The following is a 24831-nucleotide window of genomic DNA, read 5'->3' as shown; positions in this document are numbered from 1 at the left end:
ACTAAATGTCCTCTCTTCTTTTATCACCTAGTTAAACAGTAAGATGGTTAAAATATTTTTTGAGAAAGAATCATCCTTACAGGCATTAAACTTGTGTTTTATAGATTACATTTTAACATCTCAACATCTATTTCATAAAAAATATTTTCTCCTAAAATGAATGATACAAAAAACAGGAATCATTGTGTTTATTATAAAAATAGCCAATAAACATGTAAGAAAAAACATCTTCCCCCTGAGTTCTCTGCTAAGAATTCCTTCCCTTAGGTGAATAAGATGTTATATAATTTGACTTTCATGACACTGAAGACTGAAATGCTGGATGGAGAATCTACCTTGACTATCAAATTTATCAAAAGGGAAAAAGAAAAGAAAACATTTAGTTTTTAAGACATCAAGGATGCCTTACTGCAAAGTCAAAGAACTAGATGAATACACTCCAAATGAATTCCCAAGTAGGTAATCCTCATTTCCCAAATTTGCATTTACTCTTTGCCAAATGTTTGTTTATATTTGTTTGTTTTGTACCAGAAACAACAGCAAGAAGCATGGAAAAAACCAAAGAGGATACTGATTGTTTCTATTCCTTTCTACTCCACACAAAAAGGTGGCATTTCTGATCTTTAATAAGTTACATATAATAGTCTTATATTAAGCCTCCTAAATAAATTCACTCAATTAATTTAATGGGTCTCCTATGACATTTTTCCACAAGCAGATCTGCCCTCAGTTCTCTATTTGGACTACTTGATTGGAATGCAGCATTAAAAATAGTATACGACAAACAAATCCTCAGGGGGCGAGTAGGAGGACAATAATTACAACTACTCTTTATCACTAACACATTTGTCATTTTTGTTGGCTTGAGAATACTACATCCATCTCAGGCTGCTCAGAAACTGCACTGGTTGTCCTGGAAAGTCAGGAGTGTATTTAATCACATTGTGTAAAGGCAAAAATGATAAATGGCCCAAAATTTTAGTGCCATGACTTGGATGGCAGCCAACATCTTCCCAATCCCTTTGCCCAACAAACATAACGTTACATAAGATGCCAAGCACTGCTCCTGCCTGCTGAAACTCCAGACAAGACTGAGCGTTACAGGAATTTAGTCAAAGGAAAGTTGAGTCATCTGATCTGGAAATTCAGTTTTAGTTTCAGGACTTGGAAGCAGGACAGTCTTCCAGGATCACCTAGGTGGTAGATGGCACTGGGGAACAGGGAGTGTGTGTACACCAGGGGTCTGCTGCATGGTGCACTCACGATGACACAGCTGGAGGAGAAGAGTTCAGGCTAAAACTTAGGTCTCCTGACTCCTTGTCCAACTCTTTCTTGCTTCCTGCTGAGCACTTGCCATTTTCATTATTTCTAAGTGGGGACACTTGGATTTGACCTTTAAAAGAACTAATTTTCAAGTTCATTTATTAACTGAGGGTAACACACAACCACAAACAAGAATAACTAACTTAGCCTCTACTGTCAGTCATTCTGGAAAAGTTAATTCTGTAACAGACAATGAGTCTGGATTTAGATGAAGTGAGGGAAAGTTATTCTTTTTCCTCTTGGCTAGAAGTAGAGAAGTAGTCTTTCTAAATGAAAGAAACACCTATAACATTTTATAGTGCTGGAGAAATAAGCTGCTCCTAGCAAGGCAAAGACTAGATGCAGGCAAAGCAGGAGCAGCACAGGAAGAGAGTTTAGGGCAACTCAAACATGGGGCGGGGTGGGGGGGAGAGTAAAGGAATTCTCTGGAACCATGCTCTCTTTCCATTATCTCTGAACCATCAGTAAGACCTCATTAAAAGTTATAGAATAATACCTATGACTAGGGTCTAAAAAATTTAACAAAATATATGCACAAAGATATAAGGTACAGCATTTTTAGAAAAGTAATAGGCACAGTGTCCATCAATAAAAGACTATTAAATCAGGAATGGTGCAACGATATGAATGAACACTATGCAATCATAAAAAATGAGCTGTCAGTATGCAACTACTATAGAAAGCTCTCAAGAGATATATAAAATGAGAAATTCCCAGGACAGCACCTTTCATCTTACCACCGTAACCCTTTTCTGCATTATGTCTTTTTTATTCCATCAAACTGTGAATTTCTTAGGGAGCCACCTTTCTTCTCCAATTCTGTCAATAACTTCCTTGAAGGTCTATTCGGCTTTGAACACTGGAGTAAACTAGGACTGGGGAATATACAAGTAATATTTTGTCCCCAGCTTCAAAGAATTCACAGTCTAGAACACATACCCACATGGATATCTTTCTACAGTTCAGTGTGCTACATGCTAGGATAAAAAGGTCTGTGAGGGACATGGGTGATGGAAGAAGTATAACTGTCACAGGAGAAACAAACTTACATAGCCACGTTCAAAATGTGTTTATTAGCAGAGAAATCAGGAGAGGGAAGTAACTCCAGTGCAAGACCATGATTTAATCAAATGACCAGAGCAAGCTCATCTCCAAAAACACTAATAGAATGCTCATTTAATCAAATATTTGGAACCCCCAGCACATAAATATCCTTATTTTTGGCATCTATCACTGTAGGCAGCTTTGCTACAAAAAGAGAAAATGCTAATAAATGAATTGGTTAAATTGCCAGGTCTAGCCCAATCCCAAGTGCTTCTTTGTCCTTCTTCCCATCAGTCAGTCCTCAGTTCCAACACACACCCACTTTTTCTATGGTAAAGGTGTGACAGTGTAACAGGAAGTATTAACTTAAAGGAAACAACCAGCCATCCAAAACTTACTGCCATTTCTACAACTGTTCACAAAAGAGATGACACAGACTCAGGCCAGACTATTCAAATGTTCTGGAAAATAGGAAACAGTGGAAGTGACCAAGGATATCCAATTCCAGACATCAATTCTGGTTCCTACATAGCCTCTTTGAAATAAAGACCATATCTTAGTCACTCCTGTATCCCTTGCATTTGGTACTCAGCACTCTCCATACATATGGGCAAAAAGTGAATGAACACCGTCCTCAGTATTTGTCTGCCCTGCTTTGTGCAGAGAGGAAAACTTCAGTGAGGTCTTGAGGTAAGCCACAACACTATCACTGTCAAAGTATTCACTGACTTTCAATCAGTAGGATTTCATGCCGAACTCTGTCTCTGCCCTAATTATGTGCTGCTTCTTGTTGCAGGTAGCCAAGTTCAAACCAGATCTTCTGGGACCTTATGAGAATTACAAACCAGAATGGAAGCCATGGTATTTTTAACCACACAAAGTCTTTTATTTGTATGTGTTAAATATGTCTACCTTCTCCTTTGTGTCCTATTTAGAAGGTCAGAATACTGTTAGGTAATAAATTCACTCATGTTTTCTTCTAGAACATGTGTGTGCACGTGTGTGTGTGTGTGTGTGTGTGTGTGTGTGTGTGTGTGTTTTGCTAGGGTTCAAACCCAGGGTCTCACATATACTAAGCATAGGTTCTACCCCTGAGCTATACCCCCAGTCCCTAGGACTTCTATTGTTTCACTTATTTTACACTTGATTGGTTTTTATTCCTTTTATCTTATCGTTTTTACATTTACTTACTCTACATTGTTTGGGCCACCTCCCTCCTCCTCCTACTCCCCCCCAGCTTCCGGGCAGAGCCTGTTCTGCCCTCTTGTTCACCATACACTTGATTATTTAATACATTAGGAATTCTGTGTATGTGTGTGTGTAAGAAATAAAAAAGATTCAGATTTATTTTTTTAAGACTTAGCCAGTTGCTCCAACTTCATTTACTGATAATCCCTCTTCTCCCCCTGGTTTTTAAGTGCTATCTTTACTGTAAAGAAAACATAGATAGTTGTTTGGTCTATTCTAATGTTTTCCATTACTTTAATTTTTGTCCAATACTAAACTTTTATTATAGCTTTTATTATGTTTTACTATCTGGTAGGGCTAATATCCCATAATTACATTTCTTTTAAAATTTTTCCACATATTTCATTTTGTAAAATGAATGACTGTCATCTTGTCATGTCCCTAAAAAACGACCTGCTTGGCACTCTAATCAGGATTCCATGTCATTTATGGAGAGATTTAGGGAAAATGAACATTTTTACAATATTGTATCTTATTATCCAGGAACATACTATAGCTCTCCAATGACTTAAATAAATCTTATACACTCCTCAGGGATGTTTTTTTAATTGCCTTGTATTATTCCTCTATGTTACAATTAACTTCAAATATTTTATTCTTAATGTTCAATATGCCTAGTTACCATTTTAAAAATTCTAAAAGCATACTGTTTCCTGTGCCTGGTGTACTTTTCAAGTACTTTTGATTGGCAATTCTGCTCATTCTTCAAGGCCCCATTCAAATGTCATTTGTTTGACAAGTGTTCTTGGCTCCATATTCAATCTGGATGAACCTGTGTCCTTCTTCTTCTGCCCTCCTGCAACATCTTACACCATCACAGCCCTGTTCATGTGGTACTACAACTTCTGTAGACAAGTTTCTCACCTCTATTAGTGTGAGAGTTCCCCACTTCCTGGCTCATAGCAAGCACTCAGTGATTACAATGAATGAATGAACAAATGAATGAATAAGTGGATGGATGGCTGAATGCCAAAACCATAGAGTATGCTTTTCCATGTTTCAGTGCTAGCATAAAATATTGATAAATGGTAGAATGTGGAATAATGGGATGATTTTTTTAAACCTAAGCCATGTTCAAAGTGTAGAAAGTTATCTTATAATAAAAAATCATAGATAATTAAAAAATTAAAACTAGGTACATTCTTTTCCTGGCATGTATTTCAGCCTAACGTAACAAGGCAGCATTGTAGTAGAAAGAGCATATTCTGGTATTAACAAAGCCTCGATTTATTTTTTAAACATTTTTATTACTATGTAATAGTTACACAGGGGGGTTTTACTGTGACATTTCCATGTATGTGTACAATGTAGCCCAGTTTGGTTCATCCTCTCCATTATTCTCCCTGTTCTCCCTACACACAAACCTGAATTTAAATCCTGGGTTAAATATTTATTAACTGACAAGGGTCTTAAACATATTTCTTCATTTGTCTAGTCTTCTTGTCTCTATCTATAAAATATGTATAATAAATATCTTCATAATGGTATGTCAAAGAGATATCTCATATTTATATGTCCAAAATGCTTGCTTCTCCACTCCACCCTCTCTTCCCACACCCTTCCTTATCCCAGGAAAAAACATGATGTCCTCCCAGTTTCTGAAAAAAAAATGGGAGGTATCCAAGATTCCCCTTTTTCTTTCAGTCCATACTTACAACCCATCAACAAGACCTACAAGCATTTCGTTAGTAATATGTCCAGAATCCAATGACTTCTTACCAGCTACTTGTGTGGACCATAACAATAGCCTCCTAATGGGTTCTCTTCTTCTCCACATTGTTGACTGAGTGATGCCTTCAAACTGTATCAAATTAGCTCACAACTCTGCTTGGAACTTTCTAAGTGTCTCCTATCTCATTCCAACTAATTTGAGAAAAACCCAAAGTCCTCACAGGGACTTGCAGGACCAATTTGACACTTTCTCTTCTCCCAACTACCTCCCTGACTTCATCTCTTTCCCTCTCCCTCATCCTCTCTGAGCCAGCCACACTGTTGGTCCTAGAACATACAAGCGGGATAGACCCCAAGGACTTCATTGCTCATCTCCCTGCCTAGAAATCCCTTTGCTGTATGTATGCACAACCCCCTCTCTGTCTTCAGGTCTCTGCCAAAATGTCACTTGTTATCAAAGAGAACTTCCATTGCCACCGCATACAAAATTGCACCCTCCCTGACCTCTCACCTCTCCCGCACTCTCTATTCTACTTATTCTTTCCTTCACAGTACTGTCCCACTGCCTAACATAGTCCTATTTGGCAAATGACTGCCTCCTCCTGGACACTTAGAACACTTGGTAAATGTTCAACTAATACATATTGAATGACTAGAAAAATGAGTACATTCTTTTTAACTATAGTTCCTCAGTTTATAAAAGCATCTAACCACAGAACAGATTCTCCTAAAGTAAACAGTCTAAAGTGGCGAGAAAATGAGCCCTTCACTGACGCTCATGAGCTTTGCTCTCCCAAACGCTTCAATTACTCAAAATAAAGATCCCCTTGTTTTACACAAAACAGTAAGAAGAGAAATATCTCCCTGGAATCCATTAGAGATTGCCAGCCTAACTCTCCCTTTTACATTTCTTTTATTTGTAAAAATTATGGCTCCTTCCCCTCCCTCCTTCCACAGACTCTGGGACTCCTCTCCTTCTGTTCATTCCTATTTGCAGCTCAAAGCCAGAAATAGCTGTTTACCTCATTGTCCTCATTTCCCTTCATTGTTACCATTCAGCTCTCTGGTGGCTTCCCTGTTGTGGATGTTTTTAAATGAATTCCCAATAAGCTGAGAAAGAAAAGCATCTAGTAAAGACCTTGGACACAACCTAAAAATATATATATATTATAGGATACTTTCTTCAGGAAAAATTATTTTAAAATTGACTCTAATGCAATTATACACCATCAAATATTATTCTAATATGTACTAATGCTAAAGAGTTGGAGGGAGAACACATTGTACAGAATAAAGGACTAATTTCTTTTAATTTACTAAAAATCTGAGTAATGGTAATTATGCCTGAAGAGCTCTTCCTCCTACGAGCCGAAAAAGTCATCTAACAAAAGAGATCACATGACCTTCAATCAATCAGCAAATATTTTTTGAGTACTGGACCAACAACTCCTATTTTCATTTTATTTTAACGCAGGGATCAATAATACATGAGATTTTATAGATTCATCTGGTTAATAAGGACTTTCCCACACAATAATTATTTTAATGAACAATTCTTTTATAGTAGCAAATGTAAATTATATAATTTTCCAGTAAAAAATGCACCGAACTGGGGGAAAATATCTCTCTAATATAGTGTCAGAAAATCAAGTTGTGACTCCAGGAATAACAATAGGTAAATTTTTAAAGCTTTGAAATTGCATCAATTAGACTAAATAAAACCATGCATTTAAAATTACTATTGAGGACCCAAAAGCACTAAGCATTTCCTTCTCACAAGTTTTCTGTAGGTAATTTACCCCCAACAGAAGGATGCCATTATGAAAATTACCCAATAATAAAAAGCAAATATTCCAAAAACTTATTTGGGTTTGATACTAAACACTATTAGTCTATAATAGCAATTATACCTGAACATATCAATTTACAATTCAGGAAAATAGCCCATAAATTTGCTGGACTGAAAAGAAGGAAATAGCCTACCCAGGATTTAGGTTTACATTTTGATGTAGATAATCCACAATACAAGTTATAATACTAAAAACACATGTTCTGCTATTGACAAAAATTCTATCATTTGAGTCCAAAAAATACATTGACACCAAAATGCATGCTTTCTAGAAACATGTACTGTCCCACTCTATCTAGAATAGCTGTAGTGTATACATTCCATCAGATTTAACAACTACCTAGACAGAAGTGTCCCAGTTTGAATGACAACACATACGTGATGTGTTGTAAAATGTATATTTACACATGCATGATAAAGCTGATTAGCCCATGTTTGTCTTGGTCCCAATCAACCATAAATGCTAATGCCCTTTACCATTTTTTCTGCTTCCAAACCATGACATCTTAACTCCAGAGTGCTAAACAAATATTTGTTAAATGACTTCATTAATTCTTATGTTAGCATTCTCAGTTTAGGAATGACTGGGATTTGGAATTAATATGAATGCTTTGGAAAAGAGGCTTAGTAAACACCACCTGACTGAATGTCAGTGAGGTTGATAGACTGAAAGAGTTCAGCACTGTCCATTATATTGCCATCTTGCTTGATGTCAAGAATATTTCAGAAAAAAATGGTTATCAGCTCCATTCTTGGGAGAAGGGATAGAAAAAAAGCAGTATTTTCTGCATTGTGGAATTTATTTCATAGCTAATATAAACTGCAACCCCACTGGTTTCTATTCCTTCTCAAAAAGGACAAAATGGATAATTCAATTTATGCTAGCAAATACTTTAGTTCTACTCAAATCCAGTATCTCTATTTTTCAATTTTCAAGGCAAAATTAATATTCCTGTTTAATCTTCATCAACACCAGTATTGCTCACACACTTCTCCTCCTTCTCCTTCCTCTCCCCCTCCCCCTCATCTTCCTAGTCTTCTTCCTGTTCCTCCTCCTTCTCCTCTCCTTTCCTCTCCCCTCCCCTCCCGTCCCCTCCCTCCTCCTCCTCCTCCTCCTCCTCCTCCTTCTTCTTCCTCTCTCCCTCTCTCTCCTTCTCTCTCTTCCTAAAACAGCATTCTCTTTAGTTTGGATATCAGTTGGTTATATCCCAGGCAACAAGGTGAGATACTTGGAAAGACAGAAAAGAACATAGTGATAAGGCACTGAAAAGGCCTATATGCCTTTACTGGTCAGGGAGAAAGCAAACAGGAGTGCCCCATCAGAGCCCACAGGAGACAAAAACCTTGCTCTACCCAAGGGGCAGAGTCACAGGTACCCTTTTACCAAGCTAGGTGTACAAGTCATCAGGAGGAGCTACAGGGTAGATCCTGGTGCTTCAGAATGCCTTCCAAGAAGTCCTAAGGAACTAGAACAAATCAGGGTTTTTTTGGTACAAGCTGTGATGTGTGATTAATGCTGTGTGTTTTAAGAGATAACAGCCCACTCTATTAGCACAGCAATGACAATATGTGTCTGTCAATTCCTGTGGCATTATAAAATTTAACAAGTACTGACATCTGGATTTTAGGTGATGTGTGCTTGATTATGAACTCCAGGAAGGCTCAATAAATGTCTAGGGGATGGATGGGTGGATATTTCTAGATACTACTGTTTTAAACAGGATAAAATGCTGTTTAAAACAGCATTGCAAATCAATAACTATCCAACTAATGGTGGCCACAAGTACACTAGAGTTAAAACTATTAAAAAAATTATACTATGGTTGATAAATACAGTGGGGGAATAATTCAACCTTCCGAATCATTTGCTGAGACATATGAGATTTCCATATGTGAGATATGAGTGTCCAAAACTATTTATCTCAATAAAACATAAAAACCTATTTACTGAGTCAGAACCCATTTATTTTAAATGCAAAAACATTATTTCCAGTAAATGTAACTTATTGCTGTTTTAACATTTTTTTAAGTAGCAAAACTAACAATGACACACTTAGCTTTCAAAGATATCTCCTTTTTTCAGTTTGATGAACTGCTTGAGAGTTCTATACAATTTGAGATGAAAAACTGTAACTGATATAAGCCAGAAAAATGGCCCTCGTGTCACACCAATAAGAATTCTTAGTGCACTAATATCTTTACAATATCCTAAGAGAAACTGATAAAGCTGAAATGAGCAGCCTGCAGGACGAGAGGCATGCAACTCCAGACAGAAGCAAGAGAGACAGAAGAAAGATGAGACAGAGCAGGAGGTTCCCTCTCATCAACCAGAAAATACATATTTCTTGACTCCAAATGTAAGCACCAAGCTCAAGAAATCAGCAAGAATTGAGTGTGGCTCTGACTCTGTGATCCCTAGACCCTACCCTTGGCCTCCAACACTGTCCAGGAGAGAGCTTCTGCCTCCAGTCCACCGCTGCCCTGTACTCTTGGCTCTGATTGCAACCAATACTTCTATGCCAAAGTTAAGAGTGTTTGGGGCCAGTAGTGAGCAACCACCTCGCTCATCCCTTCAGTCTTCACTTCCCTCTCCCCTCTCATCCCTTTCTGACCAATATTTTTTCCTTCCCCCTGCACATCTCTTACCACTCACAAACCACAGTCCCTGGCCAATGGAATCCTTCTATCATCAGCCTTTCAGTATCCTCTCCACTGAGCTCTGATTCTCCCTGCTGACAAACAAGCCACCCTGCACCAACACCTTCCCAGGCTCACCACTCACAACACAGTTACTCTTTCATGCCCCTCTCCCTGGAAAGCCCTTCCTCCCATCCTGTCCTGTTTCATCTTCTTTAACCCAACCCATTCTCTAGGAAAACAATTCTACTTTCTTGAAGAAGCCTCACCTGATCTCATGGTCTTCACCCCTCTGTCTTACGAGGTGCCACTCCTTGGTGTAACTATTATACCGTCTCCATCCTACATCACCTCTCTGAACTCAGCAAATCCTTTTCTCATATGTGTATTTGTCTCTCCCTGAAACTGTGAGCTCCTTGAAGATACACACTGGGTCCTATTAACCAATTGCTAATGCATAATAGGTGTTCAATAAAGGTCCATCAAATAAGTAAATGAAAATCTATGTCCCAGAGTTGAAGAAATGAATGAGTAGGGATGAAGTGGATATTTTTCCTTTATTGGATTTTTTCACTCAATCTATTAATGCTATACCTCCTTGTTACAAAAAAAAAAAAAAAAAAAACCAAAACCACAAAGATTTATTCAAAGCAAAACCAACTATCTTCTCTCCCCATCCCTGCCTTTGAAGTGGCCACTTTAGATGCCTGGTGCATACTGTTTCATGCTTTTTTTTCTATGCTCATGGCACACACAGTCATATGAACACAGAGATTTTTCTCAGTTTATAAAACTGGGATCACTTATGCACTTTATTCTAAAAATTTTATTCTAAAAATTGCTCTTTTCACTGAACAATGTATCGTGGCCACCGCTCCAAACCAATGCAGATAGATCTAATTTATTCTTTCTAATAATCCTTAGGATGTTTGCACATAATTTTGTCATTCATTCTCCTATGGGTAAATATTCAGGTTGCTTCTAGTTTTATGGAAGTTCTAAAAACAGAGATAGCAAGACATTTCCAGAGCATACATGCTTTGCGTTATGTCTCTTTCAGTACAATGGAATCCATCCACACACACCTGGACCTTTTCTGCCAAGACTCAAATTTCTGAAAAGCTAGTATTCTCATGAAGTTTATCTGTGCACAGGGATTATTATCTGCTATGTGACTTCCATGGAATAGGTATTTCCCTTTATTGAATTGAACCAAAAGATACCCAATAGAAGCCATCTGGAAGGATCAACAGGATACACTGTTTGCTGGGCTTTCTTTTAACAAATTGGTAGGGTGAAAAAATAGGGTGTTTTCATTTTTAACTTTATATATTTCTATTGTACTTGAATTTTAAACATACTGCCTTATAATTTAAATAAATATATTCCATTGATATGTCAATATAGTTTTATTATGTTGATAACATGTTTTAACATATGACTTTTATAACTTAAAAGTTCCTCTCAAAACTTGCCGGAGGAGCCACACTCTGCACTGGAAAAAACACGGTCTTGTTCAATGGTTCCCAGGTCAGCCTGGACACAAGAACCAAGGGGGCCCTGTGGACGTTCAGACTCCAGACCTTCCCTGATATTCTGATTTCCTAACTCTAAAGCAGTAGTTCAACAAATTTTCCATCATAAAATGACTCTTAGGATTCTGAAATTTGGGGCACTTGCTCTAATCTAATGATCCATAGAATTACCTGGAAAGCTTTCCACATATGTGAATTTGGAGGCTCTACCCTCAGAGTTTGTGATCCACTAGATCTGAAATGAGGCCTAGGAATCTACATTTTTAAAGGACTACCTAGTCAGGTGTAATCCAACATAACTGGAATCCAACACTTGGGGGTAGAGGAGGATGATCAGGAGTTCAAAGCCAGCATGGGCTACATAAGAAGACTCTTTCCAAAGGGTGGTTGAGAGAAACAGGAAAGGAAGGAAGGAAGGAAGGAGGAAAAGGAAGAAAGTAAGGAAAAGGAAAGGAAAGGGAGGAAAGAAAGGAAAAGGAAGAAAGAAAGAAAGAAAGAAAGAAATGCAGTTACATTATTGGTCATGGATCACACACTAAGGGGAGAATGCACCCGGGAGGAATAGGGAAAGGGAAGGAAACTTAAAACTTGAATGTGGTTGATGTGCTCCCTGTTGAGGAGCGAATAAAGAAGTAATCATAAATTAGCAAAAGCTACTATGGGAAGGGGACCAGGAAGTAGTGAAGAGGTCAGGTAGAGATGAACCAATGAGGATTGCAATACACAAGTGCATGGAAGCCATGCTAAGAATCTCTCTGTATAGCTATCTTTATCTCAAACTAGCAAAAATGCTATGTCTTTTTTATTATCTCTTAAGTTTTCTCTTCAACAAAATTGGAGAAAAGGTGGGGGAAAAGGTGGCACGAACAATGTATACACATGTAAGTAAATGTAAAAACAATAAAAGAAAAGGTAGGGAGAGAGAGAAAGAAAGAAAGCTTCCTAGATAATGCTCTCACAGTGTGGAAACTCTAAGTATTATAATTTCCTCTAGCTAACAACTCAAAAATTAAGATATGATGGATCTGCTTTGTTCTCTAATGGTAAACATACAACACCAAGTTAAAACTCTTTGATGAGATTATTTGAAGAGACTATGGATGGATATATCTTAACTTGCCCTATCATGAAATTAAAAAATACCTTTGTTAGTTTGAACAGTGAAATAAATTTTAGTAGCCTATGTGTCTTAAATAGCAGATGAATAAGGGATATTTTTCTCTAAAAGTTTTAACAGAGTTGTTTTTCTTATGTAGTTCAACTGATTTCAGTGTTTTCATTTTTTTAAAGTTTTATCCTTACCATAACCTACAAGCTTAGATACTAGAAATAAGCAGAGATAAATTTTTAAATCAATGGGATTTATTTTTCTCAGTGTCTAAAGACCTTCCTTCCTTGTTTTAAGTTGTATATTTTAGAAGACACATTAACTTTCTGATTCTAAAGGTTTAACCTCTACTTTCAAGAGAGCAAATACTTAATCAGAAAACCTCAGTGAAGCCCACAGTTTTGACATGTTTTATAAAAAACAAGTGATAAATTCGGTATTTTTCCAGATACACTCAATTCAGAAGCTACACCACTAATCACTTTTCTAACCACTTAGAATATTTTTCCAAATTGATACAAGCAAAAGTACTTCAGAAAGACATAAGAAAGCTCCTCGGCCTTTGATAATACCTAGGAAGTTCTGGTCCTCTAAACTGAAACAGGAGAACACAGAATGGGAATGTCAGATCTCCACCACCACGCATCAGTGGCTTTCTTTTCTTTACTTTGTCATTACCAAATGCCCATAAAGATGTGTATTGGGATTTTCAAATTATTTACCAAGGCCATTTCCTTTAAATCCCATATATAGGCCATTTTCTCTCTCCTTAGAAAGTCAATGATTGTGATGTCTAGTGGAATATTCAAAGGGCTAATAATACAAGTAGTAACATAATATCTATCAGAATCAGAGTTAGGCAGAAATCAGGATTTGTCACTTAACCAACTGTTTAAACGTAGGCAAACTACATAATACCTCAAAACCTCAATTCGTTTATCTATGAAATGGGGAGGTAATGACAGTATCTACTTGCTTAAATTAGAGTGAGGATTAAGTGATATGATACATATAAAGTGTCTAAGCCCTAATAAGCATACTGATATTTGTTATTATGTTTTTCCCCCTGCAAGATTAGTCCAGACTTTAAACTACTAAATCCAAGATTACCAACATGGGTTTGAATGGGAAACAGAAAACCCATTGAAACTGGGTTTTCTTGAAAACCTGCTTGAAACTGGGTTTTCTTGAAAACCTGCTTGAAACTGGGTTTTCTTGAAAACCTGCTTGAAACTAGATTCAAGAAAAATTATTTGAGAAAGCAGCCCCAGTCCAGGGCTTATAGCCCCTCTGAATCTCTAAGCCTTCTTCATGTCACAACCCAGAAAAACCACAGAGACTATGTGAAATAGATGACATCACTTAATGAAGTGGATGCTTCCAAAGACTATGCTTCCTAAGATCACCAGTGGTGAGTCCTCTCTTACAGTGTCCAAGGTTCTATACCGAAGGATTTTAGTGGTACATGAAACTGAATCAGAGGTGGATTCTGACCTGAGAGAATTTTACAATTTATGAGACATTCTTCATATGCTCTTTGTTGTACTTAGGTCAGAGGCCAGGACTGAAAGCTTCAGTGTTCAAACATAATTCAGAGATTGTATAATTGGAATCCCTTGAACACTCAGGAGATCCCATTCACACACCCATGAAGTCCTTATAATCACATCTGTTTCCTTCTCTTTTCCTTTCTCTAATATACACAAATTATCAGGCAAGATTAGGTAGGTCTTATCTTGGAGCCTCTTGCCACCTCTGTAGCCTTGTATCTATTATGTAAATTCCCAGTCCTTATCACCCCATTTCCACTTATCCAGCCAATCAACCATATTGCCAGAACCCTCATCAACAAAGAGGAGCTTCCTTTAAAAAGACACACTCTGGATAGAGCTTACTCTTACATTATAATGCCCTGCAAGTCCCCGAAAAGCAGTACTTACTTATCCAACACATATTATTAAATTCCTAACCACCCCCTTCCCCCGTCCTCCAAAAGCGGAGTTAACACTTCAGAGTTTAAAAAACAATTCTACAACTCCTGCTACAGGTTGCTTTCAGGATATCGAAAGGGGTGATACTTACTGCTTTGCAAATACGCTTTCTAAAAAGAATCGATATCTTCCTTAAATGCTATGGCAAAGCAACCAAGTCACTTCATTTTAATTGCTCGCAAGCTGCACAATGACTTGATCTCTTTAATATTTCACTCATAGTAGCAGCAACTGAGCTATGACTAACTCATCTCCCCAGCATCGTTGCTGAGTCCAGATGGCAAGAAATACATTCCCCTTCACTCCTGCCTGAAAAGCAATTCTGATTTTTTTTTTCCTTCCTCCCAGTTCACCTGCAGTAATTGTTTTACTCCAGAACAAAACGGGTGGGGAGAGGAAGGGAAGATTAATGCAGAGAGGCATACAGGTGGGGAATTTACTTTTTTAAAAATGGAGTGTAAGCACTGCAGCTTTAAATCGGCTGCATCAAGCAAGCCCTGGATTTCTTCCATACCCGAGCTGCAAAATGGTAACAAGAAAGGAGGAAAAAAAAATACCTCTTCCCCCCTCCTTGCCAGCCCTTCAAGAGCTCCCCAGCAGGACAGCAGCGGCGAGCCCATCCCCCAGGCCCTCGCAGCCCAGACGTGCAGCTAGTACAGGTGGTCTGGGCACCGACCTTGGCCCTCGGGTTTCGCTCACACCCGGGGTTCAAGGTCAAGGGCGAACGTTTCCTTTCTTTCCAGCAGCCCCAGAGCCCAAGGATTCGCTGCCAAAGTTTCTGGCCGGCGGGGCTCTCGCAGCCCCTAGCCCTCCCGCACCTGCCGGGCCCGCTCTGGTCCGAGCCCAGTGCCGGGCTCCACAGACCATGCCCATCTGGTCCCCACTCACCTCTGGTGGACATGGCTCAGGCAGGGGGAGTCAAAGCAGGAAGGAGAAGAGAAGCCCGCGGGGCGTGGGGAGGAAAATATCCCCGACACGCACAGCAGCGCACACGCGCCGGCCCGGCCCGGGCGCCTCCCGCGGGACACCTGCTCCGCGCGCGGCCGGCAGGCGGGGACCCGCGGGGCGCGGCCACGCTGACAGCTAGCGGCCTGCAGGGCGCCCCGCCCCGCCCCGCCCCGCCCCGTCCCGCCCCCGCCGGGCCCACCCGGGTCCAGCCGCTGCAGGGGACGCCGCCCTCTCGGCGGAGCTTTGTCCCTGAGGCAGGTGGGGCTCAGATCAGGGTCTGCGTCTACCCCTCGCCGACCTGATGATGATGGTGATTATAATGTTGCTGTTAACTAATGGCTTTCCAGCTTCCTGCCTTGGTCCCAGTAAAAAAATGCCATTCTGTTCCTTCCTTGAAGTGCTGCCCTTAACAGCAGAGGGGAAGACCATGGTGGTGGCCTCAGGGGGCGTGGCCCTGTGGAAAGAATGCTTAGGCAGTCCACACACACGGGGCGACCAGTGTGTCCCTTGAAAGCCATCCCAGTTCTAGAAAGGCTTGTGGGCAGATGGGGTGGAGTGGGACTTCCAACCAGCACCCTGTCTTGAGTTAACATACAAATTTGCTTTGTGGCATCAACTCTGAAGTGCCAGGGCGAGGTTGGACTAGAGTGGAGGGCGAACACCCTCTTATCTCACTCTATGTATCATGGTAAAAATTAGAAAATGAAAAAAAATATCTCCTATTGCCTTGGAGCTTCATCAGAAATTGATGCTAGTAGGCAACATAACAAAACCCACTTGACCTGCAGCTTGAAACTGACAAAGGTGGGCTCCCATACTCAGTTCTTCTCTGTCCTCTGCTTCTCTGAAGTCTCACAGCAGGGGGGTCTAGTGATTTTCTATGTAAGCACGTCCCAAATCTATCCTGATATGGTGGTGATTATATAATAGATCAAACAATTAAAAATATGCAAAGAATAGCTGAACATAATTTATTTAGAAAAATAATTAGTGGATAATTTAGCACCACTGAAGAAAGCCCAATTGAATGTGGGGAAGGAATTAACTGTTTTAAAAAAAAGGTAAATAATGAGAAAAAATCCTCAAACTCAAATGCCAATTTCTAAAAATCAACTCATTGTTTATTCACCTTGACAATATCCCTTTCCCTGTTCTTCAGGCAGTGAAGTAAACAGTGTTACTGGTTAGCGATTTTGCACTGTGTTTCCTGTCTCCCCAAATAATTGCAAGCTCCGTGAAATCTGGAGCTTGGATAGTCTTGTTGACTTTGTTCTGGAAGTATGTTTACAGAGCATTATTATACCAGATGCCATCCTGGGACAGAGAGGGGTCCCAGGATTGTGTGTCTTTCTACCTTTACCCTTGTAATTGCTGTCAAATCCTTTTCTCTATGCTGCACAATTGTTCTGGCCTTTCTAACCTCGTTCTACAACCACAGATGCAGTACAAGCAGATCTCACTCTTGTCCTTAAGATGCTTACAAGAGATTGCACAGATGATTGATTATAAAACATATTCCCAAACATAAGTTGGAAATAAGGCACCTTGTGCAATATTTTAGGCACAGCCCTTTCTGGATCTTCAGGTTCCATATCTGCGGATTCAACCAACTGTGGGTCAAAAATATTCAAGTAGAGGACGGAGCATGGTGGTGCACACCTGTAAGCCCAGATACTTGGGAGGTGGAGATAAGGAGGTTTGTGGTTCAAGGTCATCTGAGCAAAAAAAAAGTTAGCAAGACCCCATTTCAAGAAATAAGCCAGGCATTGTGGTGCAATGTCTTTGCTCCTCGCTACATAGTAGGCGTAAGTAAATGGATCTCAGTCTAGGTCAGCCTAGGGCAAAAATGCAAGACCCTATCCAGAAAATAATTCAAGCCAAAAGGGCTGGGGCATGGCTCAAGTGGCATAGCACCTGGCTAGCAAGTGCAAGACCCTGAGTTTAAATCCCAGAACTGCTAATATTTGAATAATAATTGTTTCTCAGCCATCTGTGGTGGTGCATGCCTGTAATCCCAGCCCTTGGGAGCCTAAGCCATGAGGATCGCCAGTTCTACAACAGCCTTGGTTATATATTGAAACCCTGTCTCAATGAAACAATTGTATCTATACAAGAAAAAAAAAAACAGTTTTTTTCTTACCATTATTTCCTAAATAATCTATTATAACAATTATTTATATTGAGTTAACATCAGTTATTATAATCTAGAGATGATATAAGAGGAAATGTGTAGGTTGTATGCAAATACTTTACCATTTCATGCAAGATTTGAGCATCTACTTGTGTTGGTTCTAGAACCAGTCCCCACAGACACAGGGACAAGTGTACTCAGTGCCTGACTGAATGGTAGGTAGGAAAATAAGTTTGTTACCAAAGATCATTTTTGAAGAAAGAAATTATGCCATTTGCAGGAAAACGGATGGAACTGGAGATCATCCTGTGAAGTGAGATATGCCAGTCCCACAAAGACGAATCTGGCATGCTTCCTCTCATATGCAGAATCTACATCTTAAAAAGCAAAACGAAAACAACAATAAGAGGATATGAATGTAAGTGGGGTCCACCGGGAGGGGGAATCAATGGGAAGAGGAAGGGGACAAAAGAGAGGGATGGGTGTAAATATGATCGAAGTACACTGTGTACATGTATGACACACTTGATGTAACCCATAGTTTTGCACAACAAAATTTTGAAAAATAAATGGAAAAAATGTCTTTGGCTACAAAAAACGTTTTCCTATGAATTTAGATTTTGTCTTCAGGCTAAGCATCCATTCAGATGCCTGCATATATGGCAGGCTTACATTCTGGAGTTATGATACCTTGAAATTTCTTTTGAGGGACAATCACACCATTCCAGAATCTCTTTCTATAATCTTAGAAATCTGAAATTAATTCTTCAAACCATATAACAACCAAGTTCCTGATAATAGCTTCAACCTTTTAGCAAATGTCTCCTCCAGCAGAGCTCACACCTGCAATCCTAGCTACTTGGGAGGCTGAGATCAGGAGGATCAAAGATCAAGGCCACTAATGTGAGAGACCCCATCTCCAAAATAACCAGAGCAGAATGTACTGGATGTATCTCAAGCCATATAGAGTCTGCTTCATAAGCTCAGAACCCTGAGTTCAAACTCCAGTCCCACTGAGGTGGGGGGAGGGAGACTTGTCTCCCATAAAACAGCTGAGAATACAATAGATGTCATTAGAAAAACAAACTGAAAACTGCAAGGAATTTTTAGAGAAATATTAAGTGCCACATTTTAAGGTTAGGAAATTAAGTATAGATTATACTAAATTATAAAGAGGAATTTATGTAGACCAAAAGGAAGAAAAGTATTTCAATCTGTCTGAAAGGAGGTAAGTTACTTTTTGACTTTTATAAAAATACTTTTTCAACTTCAAATAAAAAGAAAGGTAGTATAAATTACATGTTTTGTGTTTTCTTGATTTTTGAAAATTATTTAATTTTTTTACTCCCATAGCTTTTCAACTGTAGAATCACTATCACTTCTCATTCTTTTTTCTCTTTTTCACATCTCATTCTTAATCTAAACTTTTCATGAAGAGTATGAGAGTAATTCTGCTTTCTGCATAACTTCAAGCAAAAATAAAAGCAGTCCAAGTACTCAATAATTCTTTATCAAATATCTTTCTTTGACAGTACTGGAGGTTGAGCTCAGGGCCTCACAACTGAGTGGTAGAGAAAGCATTCTACCACTTAAGTCACTCTGCCAATGCCATCTGTTTAATACCTACCATGTAATGGGCCATAAGAGGCTAGATAAGGTCTCAGGCAATAAATAAGGTGGAAAGGCTAAAGCAGAGGCGCTTCATCAAGCCAGGCCCTTCAGGAGAGTTAAAATGATTCATGTGAGTAGCCTTTCTGACTCCTAAGAGAAGCAAAGCAAAATTCTACATTACGAAAGCATCCCCAATATAAAACCCCAGAATTCCACAGACTAAGATCCACGTAAAATGAAGTCATAATCAAACGTCACCAAATGCACAATAAAATAAACCACTCTGAGCGAGAATCAGCAGAAACAGCAAATAGCAAATATCAATACAAAGTATTTCAGATATTGTAATTCCCTTATAAAAATATAAAATGAGGGAAGATATATATAAAATAAATAAAGTAATAATACATATCACAAGACTGAGCCAACAGGAGACTATAAAAAATGAACAAAGACGGGTTGGGAATGTGACTCAGTGGTTGAATACTTGCCAGCATGCACAAAGCCCTGGGTTCAATCCTCACCATCACAGAAAAGAAAAAAAAGCTTTCAACAAAATGAACAAGAAGAAAAGAGAAAAAATACTGATAAAACTTAAAAACTCAATGGATAGATAAAATGATGAAATAGAACCAAAAATAAATATTGTTAAAATTTTTAACTCAATGGATAGATAAAACTGTAAAATAGTTAGAACCAAAGTAGTGAAATGGAAGGTAGACATTAAAAAATTAGTTGGAATGCAGCTTTGGAGGGTGAGGAGATGGATAATACAAAAGAGAGGTTAAGATAGATGGAGGATGTGATGAGATGATTTAATATATAAACTATAGAAATATTTTCTTTGCCCCCCCATCCCCTCCTCTTAAGAGACAATAAAAACATGGAGGAAAGATGGTATTTGAAGAAAAACAGCTGAGAATAGAATATATATCAATAGATAAAGGAAAAACAGTATGTATCAAGTCAGATGAATAAAAAGAAATCTAAACCAAGACACACTGCATCAAGAATGAACAATACTAAAAAAAAAAAAAGAATGAACAATACTAAAGACAGAGTTCTAAAAAGCAAACAGAAAAGACATAGCCTAGAAAGACATCACAGACTTACAACAGTTGTCTTGAAGGGAACAATGTAACCCTGATTAGCCTAAAACTATTCCAGAAGACAATGGAACCCTGATTAGCCTAAAACTATATATTTAAAATTGTGGAGCAAAATTATCTTTCAAAAAGGAAGGCAAAATAAAGGAAATTCAAATTAAAACCACACTAAGATTCCACCTCACCCCTGTTAGAATAGTCATCATTAGCAACACTACTAACAATAGGTGTTGGCGAGGATGGGGGGGGGGGAGGAACCCTCCTCCACTGCTGGTGGGAATGTAAAGTAGTTTAACCACTCTGAAAAAAAATTTGGAGGCTTCTTAAAAATCTAAACATTGGTCTACCATTTGATCCAGCAATACCACTCTTGGGGATATACCCAAAAGAATGTGACACAGGTTACTCCAGAGGCACCTGCACATCCATGTTTATTGCGGCACTATTCACAATAGCCAAGTTATGGAAACAGCCAAGATGCCCCACTACAGACGAATGGATTAAGAAAATGTGGTATCTATACACAATGGAATTTTATGCAGCCATGAAGAAGAACGAAATGTTATCATTCGCAAGTAAATGGATGAAACTGGAGAACATCATTCTGAGTGAGGTCAGCCTGGCCCAAAAGACCAAAAATCGTATGTTCTCCCTCATATGTGGACATTAGATCAAGGGCAAACACAACAAGGGGATTGGACTTTGAGCACATGATAAAAGCGAGAGCACACAAGGGAGATATGAGGATAGGTAAGACACCTAAAAAATTAGCTAGCATTTGTTGCCCTCAATGCAGAGAAACTAAAGCAGATACCTTAAAAGCAACTGAGGCCAACAGGAGAAGGGGACCAGGAACTAGAGAAAAGGTTAGATCAAAAAGAATTAACCTAGAAGGTAACACACATGCACAGGAAATTAATGTGAGTCAACTCCCTGTATAGCTATCCTTATCTCAACTAGCAAAAACCCTTGATCCTTCCTATTACTGCTTATACTCTCTCTTCAACAACATTAGAGATAGGGCAAAATAGTTTCTGCCTGGTAGCAAGAGTTTGGGGGGGGGAAGAAGGGGGGAAGGGAGGAAGTAGGGGGAAGGGGGGAGAAATGATCCAAACATTGTATGCACGTATGAATAAAATTTTAAAAAAATTTTTTTAAAAGGAAGGCAAAAGAAAGAAATTGTAAGACTATTGAGTCTACCACTAATAATTTCCATATTATTTATATATAGATATAAACACATATGTAAATATATTTATGTAGAGGAAAATGACACCCATTAAAAGGTATGATAGAAGAAAGAATGAGGAAAAACAAAATGAGTTTGCATATGGCTAAATCTAAATATTGATACATTTGAAATGATAAACTAGGATAAAAATTGGTTCTATGAAAAAATCAATAAAATGAATAACCTTTAGTGAGACTGTAAATTAGAAATTATTATTAGAAATAGAAAGAGGTATTTAAGCTGTAGATAGAGCAGAGATTTAAGAGGTTATGGTCTACAATTCTGACCATGATGAAAGGACAAGAATTGAACTTGCCTTCCCAAAAACAACTAAAAACTTTAATAAAATACACAAAACAACTAGTTTTTAGCAATTGTACAACAGGCAACTCTACAGAACAATTCCTAAGAAAAGAGAAGCAAATTAGATAATTCCTACAAAATGCCCAAGCTTCTGACTAGAAGAAATTCCAAGAATAGAGTTGGAGGGGGAAGAAATTCAGAGTTCATTGATCTCACTGAGTTTTAGGAGACAGTGATTACAGTCCAGAGAGACTGAGGTGGAGAAGTCATGGAAGAAACACTATGTAGAGTAAAAGCTTCAGAAAGTTACACAATTCTCTTGAGACTTTATTGAATACTGGGACCCACATGTACAGTGTAGAACTCCACAAGGGAAGGTTCAATGAACAAACTGAACAATTGGTCAGGTTCACACAGGTCCAGGGGCAGTGGAGATTTGTTGGTGATGACCTGAGATATTCAGTGGAAATGCCCAATGGTCACACCTTAGCAAGAAAGTTAAAATACTGCCAGAGTAAAGGACACACTCCATTTACCATCATACAGCTTTAAAAGTCCTTGAAAAGGAAAATTGATCTGCAAAGAACATAATAGCCTACTAGAATAGAGAACAATAAAGGAAGACCACAAAATCCAATGCTTAATGAAGGTGTGATTGCAGTGCTTAGCGTCCAGTCAACATATCCATGCCAACGAGCAAGAGAATGCATCACAAAACAAACATAAAAATCAATCTCTGCAACAGACTCAGAATGACAGACAAAATGTAACTAGTGCACAAGAATGTCAAAATAATATATTAACTATTTTTACATATTTCAAGAAAGACAATAACATAACAAGGAAAGAAATTATATAAATCAGCTTCCCATCTCTGTATAAAAGAATACCTGGGATAAACAACTTAAAGAAGGAAAAGATTATTTTGGGTCATGGTTTCAGAGGTTTCAGTCCATAGTCAGTTGCTTCCATTCCTTTTTTGGATTGGGGAAGGGCATGGTGCTCACTTCATGACAGGAGGGAAGGAGGGAAAGACAGACAGACAGAGAAAAGAAGGAGGAAGAGGAGAAGAAAAAAACAGGAACAAAATATACCCTTCAAGGGCATGCACCCAGTGACTCACTCCTTCTAGATACTCCACTCCCAAATAAGACTATTGAACTATGAACTAAGGATTAAGGGATGGGGTTAGTACACTCATGACCTCATCACCTCTCAGAAGCATTACCAGCAGGGAACTCTTAAACACTTGAGCCTTGGGCTATTTTATATCAAACCACAACAGAAATGAAAGATTGAAGAACAAATGAACCAGATTAAAGGACAAATGAACCAAACTTAAGTTTAGAAATAAAAACACAGTGCCTCAAACAAAAAATTCACCAAATAAAATAAACAATTAATAGAAATAGAAAAATTTTATTCTTTAGAAGAAAGTATCAGTGAACATGAAGTAATGAATAAAATCTATTGAAAGTGAAACGGGTTAAAAAATAGTTAAAAATAATAGTTTCCGTGACAATAAACAATATTCTGACCTATGTATAATTTGAATACTGAAGGGAGAAGAACAGAAAATATTTTTGAAGAGATAGTGACAGAATATATTCCAAACTTGACCAGGTATGGTGGTACACGTGTACCTGTAATCCTAGCTACTCAGGAGTTGCACATGAAGAGAACACAGTTTGAGGCCAGCCCAGGCTCATTATGGTGATGTGTATTCCCAGCTAAGCAGCAGGCATAGATAGGAGATACCAGTCTGAGGCCAGGCCTATGAGAAAATGAGAAATTCTATCCAAAAAATAACTAAAGCAAAAGAGGGCTGAGGGCATGGCTTAAATGGTAGAGCACCTGCCTAGCAAGCCCCTAAAATAATATTCCAAATTTGAGGAACCCACAAGTCCAGGGAACTCAATCATCCCTCAGTTGGATACAATCATATACAAAACAAAATATACCCAGGCATATCATTAATTAGATTGATGAAATCATAAAGGTTCTTAGCATAAAATAATAAACCACACATGGAACAAAAAGATAAGAATGAAAACAGATTTCTTAACAGAAAACAAGTAAGACAGAAGGCAGTGGGAAGACTCCTTAAAGTGCTGGAAAGGGAAAAACAATCAAAGTATACTTTTATACTTTGCAAGAGTATTCTTCAATAACATTAAAAACATTTTTCAATAAACTTAAACTGAGAAAACACATCACCAGCAAACCTGTACTTGAAGAATGTTAAAGAGTATTTCAAGAGGAAAGAAAATGATTCCAGAGAGAACCAGATTCGGATATGACCCGGATATGAAACTATCAGAGAAGAATTAAAAATAACTACAATTGAGCTGGAGGCATAGCTCATGCAGTAGAGCCTGCCTAGCAAGCATAAATCCCTGAGTTCAAACTCCAGTACCAAAAAAAAAAAAAAACCTATGACAACACATTAAAAATCCAGTGGAAACTGGGGATGGTGGCACATGCCTGTGATCTCAACTACATGGGAGGCAGAGGCAGGAGGATCATGAGTTCCAGTGAAGCCTCGGTAAAGTAAGCAAGTCCCTATCTCAAAATACAAAAAAAAACAGAAAAAAAGACTGGGGTGTGGCTCAAGCGGCAGGTGCTTGCCCAACAGTACAGCACTTGCCTAACATGTGGAAAGCCCTGGTTTTAATCCCTAGTACTGCTAAATAAACAAAAAACAAATAAATGGCTTTCCCAAGACGGTAGATTGGAAATACCACCACATTTCAGCATCTCCATGAACCTGAAATAAAACCTCAGATATGTGGCTACAGGAAAGGCAGATAAGTTAGTAAGTCAGGGGAGGGCACCAGTAAAATAGACAGAAAATAGGGGAAATCAAGGAATGCAGAACTTTTGATCTATGAAGGAAGCAAAGGGAAAAATTCACTTGAGTGAAGCCCAGAGTGGCCTGTGGGCTGACTGGCACAATGTAAACAGAGAGTTGGACAGATGGGGGAAGTCAGCAAATATCACAGTGCATTACCTGGGGCCAACCCAAGTAGAGCCTGGGTCACATGCCCAGGGTGAAGCCCCTTCAGCCCATGGCGATCTGCAAAGCCACAAGAAAG

At 38.6% G+C, this 24831-nt stretch overlaps 1 protein-coding gene across 9 annotated transcripts in view; it reads right to left on the bottom strand.

Moving 5' to 3' along the window:
• The window catches only part of Ablim1 (actin binding LIM protein 1), a 291006-nt gene extending 275553 nt beyond the window's left edge, over nt 1–15453 (bottom strand). For 3 of the 9 annotated variants that reach the window (XM_074078246.1, XM_074078236.1, XM_074078237.1), the window contains exon 1: nt 15295–15446. In XM_074078246.1, the coding sequence (XP_073934347.1) occupies nt 15295–15307 (13 nt within the window). In that variant the 5' untranslated portion in view covers nt 15308–15446. Of the gene's footprint in view, nt 1–15294 lie in introns of all 9 variants that reach the window. The other 6 variants (XM_074078240.1, XM_074078238.1, XM_074078239.1 and 3 more) reach the window with 4 other exon arrangements.
• Between the last annotated feature and the right edge of the window lie 9378 nt (nt 15454–24831).

The sequence above is a fragment of the Castor canadensis genome, chromosome 7 (genome assembly GCF_047511655.1).
Source record: "Castor canadensis chromosome 7, mCasCan1.hap1v2, whole genome shotgun sequence".
Lineage (NCBI taxonomy): Eukaryota > Metazoa > Chordata > Mammalia > Rodentia > Castoridae > Castor > Castor canadensis.
Note: the sequence above shows the minus strand (reverse complement) of the source record. Positions and strands in the feature narration are given on the sequence as shown.